The sequence below is a fragment of the Centruroides sculpturatus genome, unplaced genomic scaffold (genome assembly GCF_000671375.1).
Source record: "Centruroides sculpturatus isolate CEXI.00-Female unplaced genomic scaffold, Cexi_2.0 scaffold999, whole genome shotgun sequence".
Lineage (NCBI taxonomy): Eukaryota > Metazoa > Arthropoda > Arachnida > Scorpiones > Buthidae > Centruroides > Centruroides sculpturatus.
Window position 1 is genome coordinate 91057 of NW_019385237.1, and position 13915 is coordinate 104971.

Below are 13915 nucleotides of genomic sequence, written 5' to 3' on the forward strand. Positions count from 1 at the left end.
TTTAACCTACTTAATAAAAGGCATTGCTCTTTATTTATACAATTTACAATCGTTTTGTATTATTAAGACTGCTATTAAGGCGTGTAATTGATTAATAACTTAATTATGATCCAAAACTCAGTTAACTGTCATGTGTTTCGAGAATGGTTAAAATCGATTGGTAACAATTACTCGTCATTGTTATTGATTCAACACAATTTAAACGTTTTTAAAATAAAATATATTTCGGTTAACTGACTTTTGGTCCACCCCTCAATTAGTAAAAGTTCTTTTCTTTTTTTTTTTGCCTTTTCGTCTATATTAATTTATTATCATCCAAGGAAATATTGTTTCTAGTATGTCAAGAAAAACAAGGCTTATATTGTAATAAAATGACAGACCCACACCTGAATTCAGGCTACTCCCTCACACAAACCCTATTATACTAGAAACAAATTAAGGAATTTGCTACTATTCCTAGACTTTATTGAATATTATTAATTAATTACATAATTTTTAACTCTAATAAATCCGATTTATCTATATACATACGGTAAAAATTTTTTATTATGTCTGATAAATGCAGACGTGTAGTGTTCGACGACTGTCTTATAATCAGATAAACTTTGTGTCAAAGTTAACCGAACACCGCACGAGTCTTTTTTTTATTTTTTTGTTTTTTGTTTCTTTCTTTTTTTTATCTATGAAAGGTCTACTGTCAGTTCGAATCTTTTCGTTATTTCATTAACAATATCTAGAGGAAGACAATGACTATCGACATCGACTCTCCCTTCAGTTATTGGACGGTAAAGAATATTGGTTTAGACCAGAATGTCAAGAAAATTAACTTAATAACAGGGAGAAAAAAATTCTAAAAAGTAAATATTTTGTTACAAATTTGTTTAGATATTTTCGAAATTATCAAATATATAGTAAAACCTGTCTAAAACGGAGCCTGAATAAAATGGAAACTTGTATAATTCTATAGGATATAAAGGGGAGGGAACCTTTTATAACTAATTCTTAAATTAATAATACTGGTAAAAAGTGAAGACAAACTTGATTAAAGGGATTTTTAGCATATATTTTTAATAAAACTAAACTTGCAGTGACTTAAAACACGCAATTTTTCTTCCTGCTCCTTTGTTTGTATACGTGGGCGATCTGTTGAAAGAGGAAGACTTTCTACGAGAAATTAACCCCTATTTAAGTATATTACAAACGTGAAAAAAAACCGAAAACTCACGTGACTAGACCACGATGCCGAACCCGCGACAAGTGTTTAGTACTTTTATCCACCCGGCTATTCCTCCATTATTATTATGTTATTTGTTTATAACTATTAGGCTACAATTTGACAAAATTGTAGACCTATAAATCCCTGTCGTTTGTCTGTTTATCTGTCATTCCTCAATCTCGAGAAGGGAGTTATATAAATGAAATCCGAGACCATATATAAAAACGTTAGAGACAAAAGACTCCAATTAACTATACAAGAACTTCCGACACAAACATAAAGTCACGTCATCTCTTAAAAAACAAATACTTCGACAGTGAAACGTACTTATTTAAGGCTAGTCGAATACTACACTAGCCTAACAAATCATTTTTTTTGTGTGTGTGTGCTGTGTCTCAAGGCTCCGCACCTGTAAATTCATTTATGTATTTTGTGAATAGGAACATGTTTACTCATGTGTGTTTTGTTATTCCAGCTGAATGATTATGACATCAGCGATTATCCACGCATAGAAGCCAACTATTAAAGACTGAAAAGACTATTTGTTAATTCCCTTATACATGGAAACTTACAGAAGTAACAGAACTAACATACCAATGCTTCAGGATCTTTTTTTTTAACTGATAAAGTCAAATTAAATAGAAAATAAATCATACAATAGAACAATTTAGAGCAATTTAGACCTATACATTCTCACTATCGTCCGTCTGTCCGTCCGTCCGAACTTCGTTAATCTCGAGAAGAGATTAAAATAACACTAAACATTGAATAAGTAATTTTAATTTTACGAAAGAATACACTTACCTATCTCTAGTTTATTATTATAATTAATTTAAATCCAGCTATACATATTATGCCAGCTGTATGATAAAATACAATGGATATTTTTAGAGATTTAATGTATTATTTTAAATATTTACATATAACATTTATCAAGCAGAAATAAATTAAAATTAATATATAGCATTTATCAAAAATATTCGAGTAGCAAGTATGTACAGTATAACCTGTATAAGCCGGAATGGGACGGAATAGTTTCTCCGGTTTTGGCATGCTTCCGTTTCGAACAGGTACTTTTTAACAAAGAAAATCGCTCCGTTTCGAAGAATTTTTCCCGTTTAGGCAGGTTCAGGTACCGTTTTGCACAGGTTTTACTGTAAAAAAACGACCGAAAATAAAATTTATTTATAGATAATTGCGATAAACTTTTCAAAAACTCCTTTTAAAATATTAAATTTTAATTTAAAAAACCTGTCTAAAACGGAAACTGACCAATTAAAAACAAAAGGGAACCTGCCTAAACGGGAAAAATTCTTCGGAACAGAGCGATTTTCTATGGAGAAAACAACCTGTTTAAAACGGAAACAGGAAAAATATTCCATTGCGGTTTACACAAGTTTTAGTGTAATTAAATTTATTTATTAAAATATATAAGCCTATATATAGGGCTACATAATAAAATATATTTAGACCTATATAATAAAATATTGCATTAAATTTATAAAAATTTATTAATATTAAAAATCTATAAAATAGAGTTTAATAAATAATGCATGGTCATCCTATGAATCATTCTGAAACCTTTCCTCTTTTTTTATCTGGCTTACGGCTTAGAAGTGTCTAGAAAGTTGATAATTGCTTTCCTGTTGCGTCATATTATACTAACCAATAAAAGATTGACACAGATACACGAAGCGAACTGTATAAAACGAAGTGGCACAGTGTCAGGAGTGTCAATTACATTGTCTATTTACTAGAAACAACATTAAACATGCCCATCGATTTGTATCTTATGGAGGCGAGTGCACCTTGCCGTGCAGTTTTGATGACCGCCAAACAACTGGGTATCGATCTGAACAAGAAGCCCATAGATCTAACGAAACAGGAGCAACTTAAACCCGAATTTATAAAGGTAATTTCTCTTCCTAAATCCTTTAAAAATATTGAATAAATTTAAGGTATTTTATACAAAAATGTGGGGTAATATACCGCGTGAGATGAGTTTACAACTCTTGAAATTTTGCCAACTTTGGCTTCCACTAAGTAGCTAATTGTACGAAGAACAATTGTCCTTGACAGCAGGAAGAACCACAATGCTTTAATTATATTTATACAGTAAGCGAAACCTGAATAAAACGGAAACCTGCTAAATCTACCGGTTTAACACGGGCCGGTTTACACAGGTTTTACTATATAATTCTGAATATAACTTTTTTAATTACTAGATGAACCCCCAACATACCGTACCAACTCTTGACGATAATGGCTATTACGTATGGGAAAGGTAAGTTTGAATATATTTTCTACACACGGTATTCTATAAAATACAAATTTATAATGTTATTAACATTATAGCCGAGCCATTCTGACATATTTGGCCAACAAATATGCTCCAGATAATAACATATATCCAAAGGATCCTCAGAAGAGAGGGGTCGTTGACAGATTATTGTACTTTGACTTGGGTGTCTTGTACAAAACTTTAGCGGATTATTCTGTGAGTTATAACTTAAAAATCTCTTCTTCTACATGATTTTTATACAGATAATTTTACATTTTGTGTTAAAATATTAATATTAATTTCGTAGAAACCATTTCTGTTCATGGGTAAGGAGAAAGATCCAGAGAAGGAGAAAGCCTTTGAAAATTCTTTGAAATTCCTGGATGGATTTTTAGAGAAATCGACTTATGTAGCTGGCGATCATTTAACATTAGCCGATTTATCGATTTTGGCTACAATAACTATTACTGAGGTAATTATTTTCTATATAAAATCTTTTGCTCGCTTTATATTTTCTAGATTAAAGTATTAATAGATTAATCCTTAACTAGGAAAAATAATGTAATTAGATTTAACCCACGACCTTACGTTTATAACCATACAGTAAATTTTATCTTTCAGCATGAATTTTGTAATATTTATGTTAATATCAAGTTTAGACTTGTCTAGATTTTTCATTGATTTATTTTAAATTTATTGAAAGATTTTATAATATTCTGTAGGAGAAAATTAACTTTTATATAAAATAATTTTATTTAAATCTACACGAAATATATATATATATATGACGACCCTTAAGATAATAAAAGTATGATAAAGAAACACAAGGGGAGCTACTGTCACCTGAGGACGGTAGAAAACACAAGGGGCGCTGAAAGACGAAGGGCGACATGGGGCGTTGGAAGAGAAAGATACATTTTTAACATTATTTTCTGGTGTGTCAAGAAGGCAAATTTGAGAACACTTCCTTGTATTTGATATAAATTACAGTAAAACTATTCCAAAACAGAAAAATATTCGGTACCGTGCGAGTCTGGCCACAGGTTTCGCTGTATTTCGAAAGATCTGGACGATTTTTTGTCATTATTAATTTTAATATCTAATCCCTCTTTCACAATACCTTCTACTGTTTACACCGCGTATTTTGGGGGGAGGGTAATTAAATTAATAACTTAAATTCTTAGACTTACATAACAAAATATCTTAGAATTAAAGTTCAAAAAATATTTCCATAATGATTAAATATTGTCAGATAAGATTAGAAATATTAGCTATTGTCTTGATTTTTTTCTAGACAGGTTTCCTTTTTATTTAGTTTCCTTTTAAACACGGACACTGCTTAAATTTACACAGTCAAATACAAGAAATAAGTTTGGGAACCCCTATATTAAAGGATAAACTCAAAGTTAAAAAAATACCAAAAATATATAATATAAATTAAAACCTGTACAGAACGGAACCCGAATAAAACGGAAACCTGCCTAAACGGAAAAATTCTTTAAAACGCAGCAAATTTTGTACGGTTTAACCTGTTCAAAGCAAAGAAACCTGTCAAACCGGTAATAATTCCGGTTTAGGCAAGTTTTCCTGCATTTAATGAAATACAATAAAACCCGCGTAATAGCAGGTTACCGAATATTCTTTCCGGTTAGGCAGGTTTCCGTTTTAGACAGGTTTTATTGTATTTCGATTTCTTTTTTTAAACTTAATTTCATTTAATTTCTTTCTATCTCAGGTATTCGATTACGATTTGAGTGCCCATCCTCATCTCCATGCTTGGTACACCAAACTGAAAAGTCAGTTACCCTATTTCAAAGAGGTTAACGAACCAGGTTTACGGCAATTGAAAGAGTACATCGAAATGAGAAAGCAAGAACACAAAAAAATAAATTCTTAAACAATAATAATAATCCAATAAAATTATTTTTAATTATTATTTAATTCAAATTTGTGTATTTTTTTTTATCAGTCAATAAAAGAATAATTGTATTTACTATATGATCTTGCATTGTTTTTTGTACAGTAAAACCTGTATAAACCGGAATAGCACGGTACCGAATGTTCCGTTTTAAACAGGTTTTACTGTACAACAGTTGACCCCCCCTATAACACTGTTGATAATTCCGTTTTATATGAATTCCATGTTATACGAGTCACTTAGATTTTACAAATACGTGTGCCGGGCTGTGAACTGCTCACGTATTTGTAAAATCTAAGTGACTCGTACAACATGGAATTCATATAAAACGGAATTATCAACAGTGTTATAGGGGGGGTCAACTGTTGTACAGTAAAACCTGTTTAAAACGGAACATTCGGTACCGTGCTATTCCGGTTTATACAGGTTTTACTGTACAAAAAACAATGCAAGATCATATAGTAAATACAATTATTCTTTTATTGACTGATAAAAAAAAATACACAAATTTGAATTAAATAATAATTAAAAATAATTTTATTGGATTATTATTATTGTTTAAGAATTTATTTTTTTGTGTTCTTGCTTTCTCATTTCGATGTACTCTTTCAATTGCCGTAAACCTGGTTCGTTAACCTCTTTGAAATAGGGTAACTGACTTTTCAGTTTGGTGTACCAAGCATGGAGATGAGGATGGGCACTCAAATCGTAATCGAATACCTGAGATAGAAAGAAATTAAATGAAATTAAGTTTAAAAAAAGAAATCGAAATACAATAAAACCTGTCTAAAACGGAAACCTGCCTAACCGGAAAGAATATTCGGTAACCTGCTATTACGCGGGTTTTATTGTATTTCATTAAATGCAGGAAAACTTGCCTAAACCGGAATTATTACCGGTTTGACAGGTTTCTTTGCTTTGAACAGGTTAAACCGTACAAAATTTGCTGCGTTTTAAAGAATTTTTCCGTTTAGGCAGGTTTCCGTTTTATTCGGGTTCCGTTCTGTACAGGTTTTAATTTATATTATATATTTTTGGTATTTTTTTAACTTTGAGTTTATCCTTTAATATAGGGGTTCCCAAACTTATTTCTTGTATTTGACTGTGTAAATTTAAGCAGTGTCCGTGTTTAAAAGGAAACTAAATAAAAAGGAAACCTGTCTAGAAAAAAATCAAGACAATAGCTAATATTTCTAATCTTATCTGACAATATTTAATCATTATGGAAATATTTTTTGAACTTTAATTCTAAGATATTTTGTTATGTAAGTCTAAGAATTTAAGTTATTAATTTAATTACCCTCCCCCCAAAATACGCGGTGTAAACAGTAGAAGGTATTGTGAAAGAGGGATTAGATATTAAAATTAATAATGACAAAAAATCGTCCAGATCTTTCGAAATACAGCGAAACCTGTGGCCAGACTCGCACGGTACCGAATATTTTTCTGTTTTGGAATAGTTTTACTGTAATTTATATCAAATACAAGGAAGTGTTCTCAAATTTGCCTTCTTGACACACCAGAAAATAATGTTAAAAATGTATCTTTCTCTTCCAACGCCCCATGTCGCCCTTCGTCTTTCAGCGCCCCTTGTGTTTTCTACCGTCCTCAGGTGACAGTAGCTCCCCTTGTGTTTCTTTATCATACTTTTATTATCTTAAGGGTCGTCATATATATATATATATTTCGTGTAGATTTAAATAAAATTATTTTATATAAAAGTTAATTTTCTCCTACAGAATATTATAAAATCTTTCAATAAATTTAAAATAAATCAATGAAAAATCTAGACAAGTCTAAACTTGATATTAACATAAATATTACAAAATTCATGCTGAAAGATAAAATTTACTGTATGGTTATAAACGTAAGGTCGTGGGTTAAATCTAATTACATTATTTTTCCTAGTTAAGGATTAATCTATTAATACTTTAATCTAGAAAATATAAAGCGAGCAAAAGATTTTATATAGAAAATAATTACCTCAGTAATAGTTATTGTAGCCAAAATCGATAAATCGGCTAATGTTAAATGATCGCCAGCTACATAAGTCGATTTCTCTAAAAATCCATCCAGGAATTTCAAAGAATTTTCAAAGGCTTTCTCCTTCTCTGGATCTTTCTCCTTACCCATGAACAGAAATGGTTTCTACGAAATTAATATTAATATTTTAACACAAAATGTAAAATTATCTGTATAAAAATCATGTAGAAGAAGAGATTTTTAAGTTATAACTCACAGAATAATCCGCTAAAGTTTTGTACAAGACACCCAAGTCAAAGTACAATAATCTGTCAACGACCCCTCTCTTCTGAGGATCCTTTGGATATATGTTATTATCTGGAGCATATTTGTTGGCCAAATATGTCAGAATGGCTCGGCTATAATGTTAATAACATTATAAATTTGTATTTTACAGAATACCGTGTGTAGAAAATATATTCAAACTTACCTTTCCCATATATAATAGCCATTGTCATCGAGAGTTGGTACGGTATGTTTAGGGTTCATCTAGTAATTAAAAAGTTATATTCAGAATTATATAGTAAAATCTGTGTAAACCGGTAGATTTAGCAGGTTTCCGTATTATTCAGGTTTCGTTTTGAACAGGTTATACGGTATAAATATAATTAAAGCATTGTGGTTCTTCCTGCTGTAAAGGACAACTGTTCTTCCCTGCAATTAGCCACTCAGTGGAAGCCAAAGTTGGCAAAATTTCAAGAATTGTAAACTCATCTCACGCGGTATATTACCCCACATTTTTGTATAAAATACCTTAAATTTATTCAATATTTTTAAAGGATTTAGGAAGAGAAATTACCTTTATAAATTCGGGTTTAAGTTGCTCCTGTTTCGTTAGATCTATGGGCTTCTTGTTCAGATCGATACCCAGTTGTTTGGCGGTCATCAAAACTGCACGGCAAGGTGTAATCGCCTCCATAAGATACAAATCGATGGGCATGTTTAATGTTGTTTTTAGTAAATAGACAATGTAATTAACACTCCTGACACTGTGCCACTTCGTTTTGTACAGTTCGCTTCGTGTATCTGTATCAATCTTTTATTGGTTAGTATAATATGACGCAAAAGGAAAGCTATTATCAACTTTCTACACACTTCTAAGCCGTAAGCCAGATAAAAAAACAAGGACGATATATATAAAATATATTTAATTACACTAAAACCTGTGTAAACCGTAATAGAATATTTTCTCCTGTTTCCTTTTTAAACAGGTCGTTTTTTTTACATAGAAAATCATTTACCGAAGACTTTTTCCGTTTCGGACAGGTTATACAGTAATTCAGTGCGAGATTATTTATTCTTACTTAAACTGTCATTAAAAAAATACAGAAAACAATGCAAGATCATATAGTAAATACAATTATTCTTTTATTGACTGATAAAGAAAAGTACACAAATTTGAATTAAATAATAATTAAACATGATTTCTTGGTTTATTATTATTATTATTTAAGAATTTATTTTTTGTGTTCTTGCTTTCTCATTTCGATGTACGCTTTCAATTGTCGTAAACCTGGTTCATTAACCTCTTTGAAATAGGGTAACTGACTTTTCAGTTTGGTGTACCAAGCATGGAGATGAGGATGGGCACTCAAATCGTAATCGGATACCTGAGATAGAAAGAAATTAAATGAAATTAAGTTTAAAAAGAAATCGAAATACGATAAAACCTGTCTAAAACGGAAACCTGTCTAAACCGGAATTATTTGCTTTGAGAAGGTTTCTGCTTTGAACAGGTTTTCTTTTTTTTTTTAAACCGTACAAAATTACTTGTTCTGAAGTATTTTTCCGTTTAGGCAGGTTTTCGTTTTATTCGAATTACGTCCTGTACAGGTTTTATTGTATATTATAAGCTATATTTTTTTAACTTGGAGTTTATTTTTTAATACAGGGGTTCCTATCTTGTTTCTTGTATTTGATCTCATGATCACCCGTTAATAATATATTATTAAATCAGTTAATGAATTTTAATTGACCCCTCGAGATCCATCGAATCCTTTCAAATTCCATTGACTCCCAGGGGGTCTATATCGACCTCGTTGGGTATATACCACTATAATATTAATACGTCACTGTATATTGTAAAAATTTAAGCAGAGTTCCTGTTTAAAACCTGTCTAAACAAAAGAAATGAAGATAATAATTTTATATTTCTAATCTTATCTGACATTATTTAATCATTAAGGGAATATATTTTAAACTTAAATTCTAAGATATTTTGTTATATAAGTCTAATTATTTAAGTTATTAATTTATTTACTCCCTAAAAAATACACGGTGTAAACAATGGAAGGTTTTCTGCAAGAGGGATTACATAAAAACATATCTTTGTCTTCCAACACTCCCTATCGCCCTTTACCTTCCAGCACCCCTTTGTGTGTTTTTTTTATCATACTTTTATCATCTTAGAGTCGACATATTTTCGGTAGATTTAAATAAAATTAATTTATATAAAAGTTAATTTATGCCTAAAGAATATTATCTAGAAAATATAAAGCGAGCAAAAGATTTTATATAGAAAATAATTACCTCAGTAAAAGTTATTGTAGCCAAAATCGATAAATCGGCTAATGTTAAATGATCGCCAGCTACATAAGTCGATTTCTCTAAAAATCCATCCAGGAATTTCAAAGAATTTTCAAAGGCTTTCTCCTTCTCTGGATCTTTCTCCTTACCCATGAACAGAAATGGTTTCTACGAAATTAATATTAATATTTTAACACAAAATGTAAAATTATCTGTATAAAAATCATGTAGAAGAAGAGATTTTTAAGTTATAACTCACAGAATAATCCGCTAAAGTTTTGTACAAGACACCCAAGTCAAAGTACAATAATCTGTCAACGACCCCTCTCTTCTGAGGATCCTTTGGATATATGTTATTATCTGGAGCATATTTGTTGGCCAAATATGTCAGAATGGCTCGGCTATAATGTTAATAACATTATAAATTTGTATTTTACAGAATACCGTGTGTAGAAAATATATTCAAACTTACCTTTCCCATATATAATAGCCATTGTCATCGAGAGTTGGTACGGTATGTTTAGGGTTCATCTAGTAATTAAAAAGTTATATTCAGAATTATATAGTAAAATCTGTGTAAACCGGTAGATTTAGCAGGTTTCCGTATTATTCAGGTTTCGTTTTGAACAGGTTATACGGTATAAATATAATTAAAGCATTGTGGTTCTTCCTGCTGTAAAGGACAACTGTTCTTCCCTGCAATTAGCCACTCAGTGGAAGCCAAAGTTGGCAAAATTTCAAGAATTGTAAACTCATCTCACGCGGTATATTACCCCACATTTTTGTATAAAATACCTTAAATTTATTCAATATTTTTAAAGGATTTAGGAAGAGAAATTACCTTTATAAATTCGGGTTTAAGTTGCTCCTGTTTCGTTAGATCTATGGGCTTCTTGTTCAGATCGATACCCAGTTGTTTGGCGGTCATCAAAACTGCACGGCAAGGTGTAATCGCCTCCATAAGATACAAATCGATGGGCATGTTTAATGTTGTTTTTAGTAAATAGACAATGTAATTAACACTCCTGACACTGTGCCACTTCGTTTTGTACAGTTCGCTTCGTGTATCTGTATCAATCTTTTATTGGTTAGTATAATATGACGCAAAAGGAAAGCTATTATCAACTTTCTACACACTTCTAAGCCGTAAGCCAGATAAAAAAACAAGGACGATATATATAAAATATATTTAATTACACTAAAACCTGTGTAAACCGTAATAGAATATTTTCTCCTGTTTCCTTTTTAAACAGGTCGTTTTTTTTACATAGAAAATCATTTACCGAAGACTTTTTCCGTTTCGGACAGGTTATACAGTAATTCAGTGCGAGATTATTTATTCTTACTTAAACTGTCATTAAAAAAATACAGAAAACAATGCAAGATCATATAGTAAATACAATTATTCTTTTATTGACTGATAAAGAAAAGTACACAAATTTGAATTAAATAATAATTAAACATGATTTCTTGGTTTATTATTATTATTATTTAAGAATTTATTTTTTGTGTTCTTGCTTTCTCATTTCGATGTACGCTTTCAATTGTCGTAAACCTGGTTCATTAACCTCTTTGAAATAGGGTAACTGACTTTTCAGTTTGGTGTACCAAGCATGGAGATGAGGATGGGCACTCAAATCGTAATCGGATACCTGAGATAGAAAGAAATTAAATGAAATTAAGTTTAAAAAGAAATCGAAATACGATAAAACCTGTCTAAAACGGAAACCTGTCTAAACCGGAATTATTTGCTTTGAGAAGGTTTCTGCTTTGAACAGGTTTTCTTTTTTTTTTTAAACCGTACAAAATTACTTGTTCTGAAGTATTTTTCCGTTTAGGCAGGTTTTCGTTTTATTCGAATTACGTCCTGTACAGGTTTTATTGTATATTATAAGCTATATTTTTTTAACTTGGAGTTTATTTTTTAATACAGGGGTTCCTATCTTGTTTCTTGTATTTGATCTCATGATCACCCGTTAATAATATATTATTAAATCAGTTAATGAATTTTAATTGACCCCTCGAGATCCATCGAATCCTTTCAAATTCCATTGACTCCCAGGGGGTCTATATCGACCTCGTTGGGTATATACCACTATAATATTAAAACGTCACTGTATATTGTAAAAATTTAAACAGAGTTCCTGTTTAAAACCTGTCTAAACAAAAGAAATAAAGATAATAATTTTATATTTCTAATCTTATCTGACATTATTTAATCATTAAGGGAATATATTTTAAACTTAAATTCTAAGATATTTTGTTATATAAGTGTAATTATTTAAGTTATTAGTTTATTTACTCCCCAAAAAATACACGGTGTAAACAATGGAAGGTTTTCTGCAAGAGGGATTACATAAAAACATATCTTTGTCTTCCAACACTCCCTATCGCCCTTTACCTTCCAGCACCCCTTTGTGTGTTTTTTTTATCATACTTTTATCATCTTAGAGTCGACATATTTTCGGTAGATTTAAATAAAATTAATTTATATAAAAGTTAATTTATGCCTAAAGAATATTATCTAGAAAATATAAAGCGAGCAAAAGATTTTATATAGAAAATAATTACCTCAGTAATAGTTATTGTAGCCAAAATCGATAAATCGGCTAATGTTAAATTATCGCCAGCTACATAAGTCGATTTCTCTAAAAATCCATCCAGGAATTTCAAAGAATTTTCAAAGGCCTTCTCCTTCTCTGGATCTTTCTCCTTACCCATGAAAAGAACTGGATACTACGAAATTAATATTAATATTTTAACACAAAATGTAAAATTATCTTCATACAAATCATGTAGAAGAACAGATTTTTAAGTTATAACTCACAGAATAATCCGCTAAAGTTTTGTACAAGACACCCAAGTCAAAGTACAGTAATCTGTCAACGACCCCTCTCTTCTGAGGATCCTTTGGATATATGTTATTATCTGGAGCATATTTGTTGGCCAAATATGTTAGAATGGCTCGGCTATAATGTTAATAACATTATAAATTTGTATTTTATAGAATACCGTGTGTAGAAAATATATTCAAACTTACCTTTCCCATACGTAATAGCCATTATCGTCAAGAGTTGGTACGGTATGTTGGGGGTTCATCTAGTAATTAAAAAAGTTATATTCAGAATTATATAGTAAAACCTGTGTAAACCGGCCCGTGTTAAACCGGTAGATTTAGCAGGTTTCCGTTTTATTCAGGTTTCGCTTACTGTATAAATATAATTAAAGCATTGTGGTTCTTCCTGCTGTCAAGGACAATTGTTCTTCGTACAATTAGCTACTTAGTGGAAGCCAAAGTTGGCAAAATTTCAAGAGTTGTAAACTCATCTCACGCGGTATATTACCCCACATTTTTGTATAAAATATCTTAAATTTATTCAATATTTTTAAAGGATTTAGGAAGAGAAATTACCTTTATAAATTCGGGTTTAAGTTGCTCCTGTTTCGTTAGATCTATGGGCTTCTTGTTCAGATCGATACCCAGTTGTTTGGCGGTCATCAAAACTGCACGGCAAGGTGCACTCGCCTCCATAAGATACAAATCGATGGGCATGTTTAATGTTGTTTCTAGTAAATAGACAATGTAATTGACACTCCTGACACTGTGCCACTTCGTTTTATACAGTTCGCTTCGTGTATCTGTGTCAATCTTTTATTGGTTAGTATAATATGACGCAACAGGAAAGCAATTATCAACTTTCTAGACACTTCTAAGCCGTAAGCCAGATAAAAAAAGAGGAAAGGTTTCAGAATGATTCATAGGATGACCATGCATTATTTATTAAACTCTATTTTATAGATTTTTAATATTAATAAATTTTTATAAATTTAATGCAATATTTTATTATATAGGTCTAAATATATTTTATTATGTAGCCCTATATATAGGCTTATATATTTTAATAAATAAATTTAATTACACTAAAACTTGTGTAAACCGCAATGGAATATT

At 30.7% G+C, this 13915-nt stretch overlaps 1 protein-coding gene and 2 pseudogenes across 1 annotated transcript; 1 reads left to right on the top strand and 2 right to left on the bottom strand.

The window, feature by feature from the left end:
- The window catches only part of LOC111636548, a 14136-nt pseudogene extending 5685 nt beyond the window's left edge, over positions 1-8451 (bottom strand).
- LOC111636547 (glutathione S-transferase 1-like) lies at positions 2911-5395 on the top strand. The gene is made up of 5 exons (XM_023381828.1): positions 2911-3128; positions 3442-3500; positions 3572-3713; positions 3805-3969; positions 5233-5395. The coding sequence occupies exons 1-5, from the start codon at positions 2988-2990 to the stop codon at positions 5392-5394; spliced, it is 669 nt and encodes a 222-aa protein (XP_023237596.1). The 5' UTR covers positions 2911-2987; the 3' UTR covers position 5395.
- Positions 8452-8806: 355 nt separating the features above from the next.
- Positions 8807-13589, bottom strand: LOC111636550 (annotated as a pseudogene).
- Between the last annotated feature and the right edge of the window lie 326 nt (positions 13590-13915).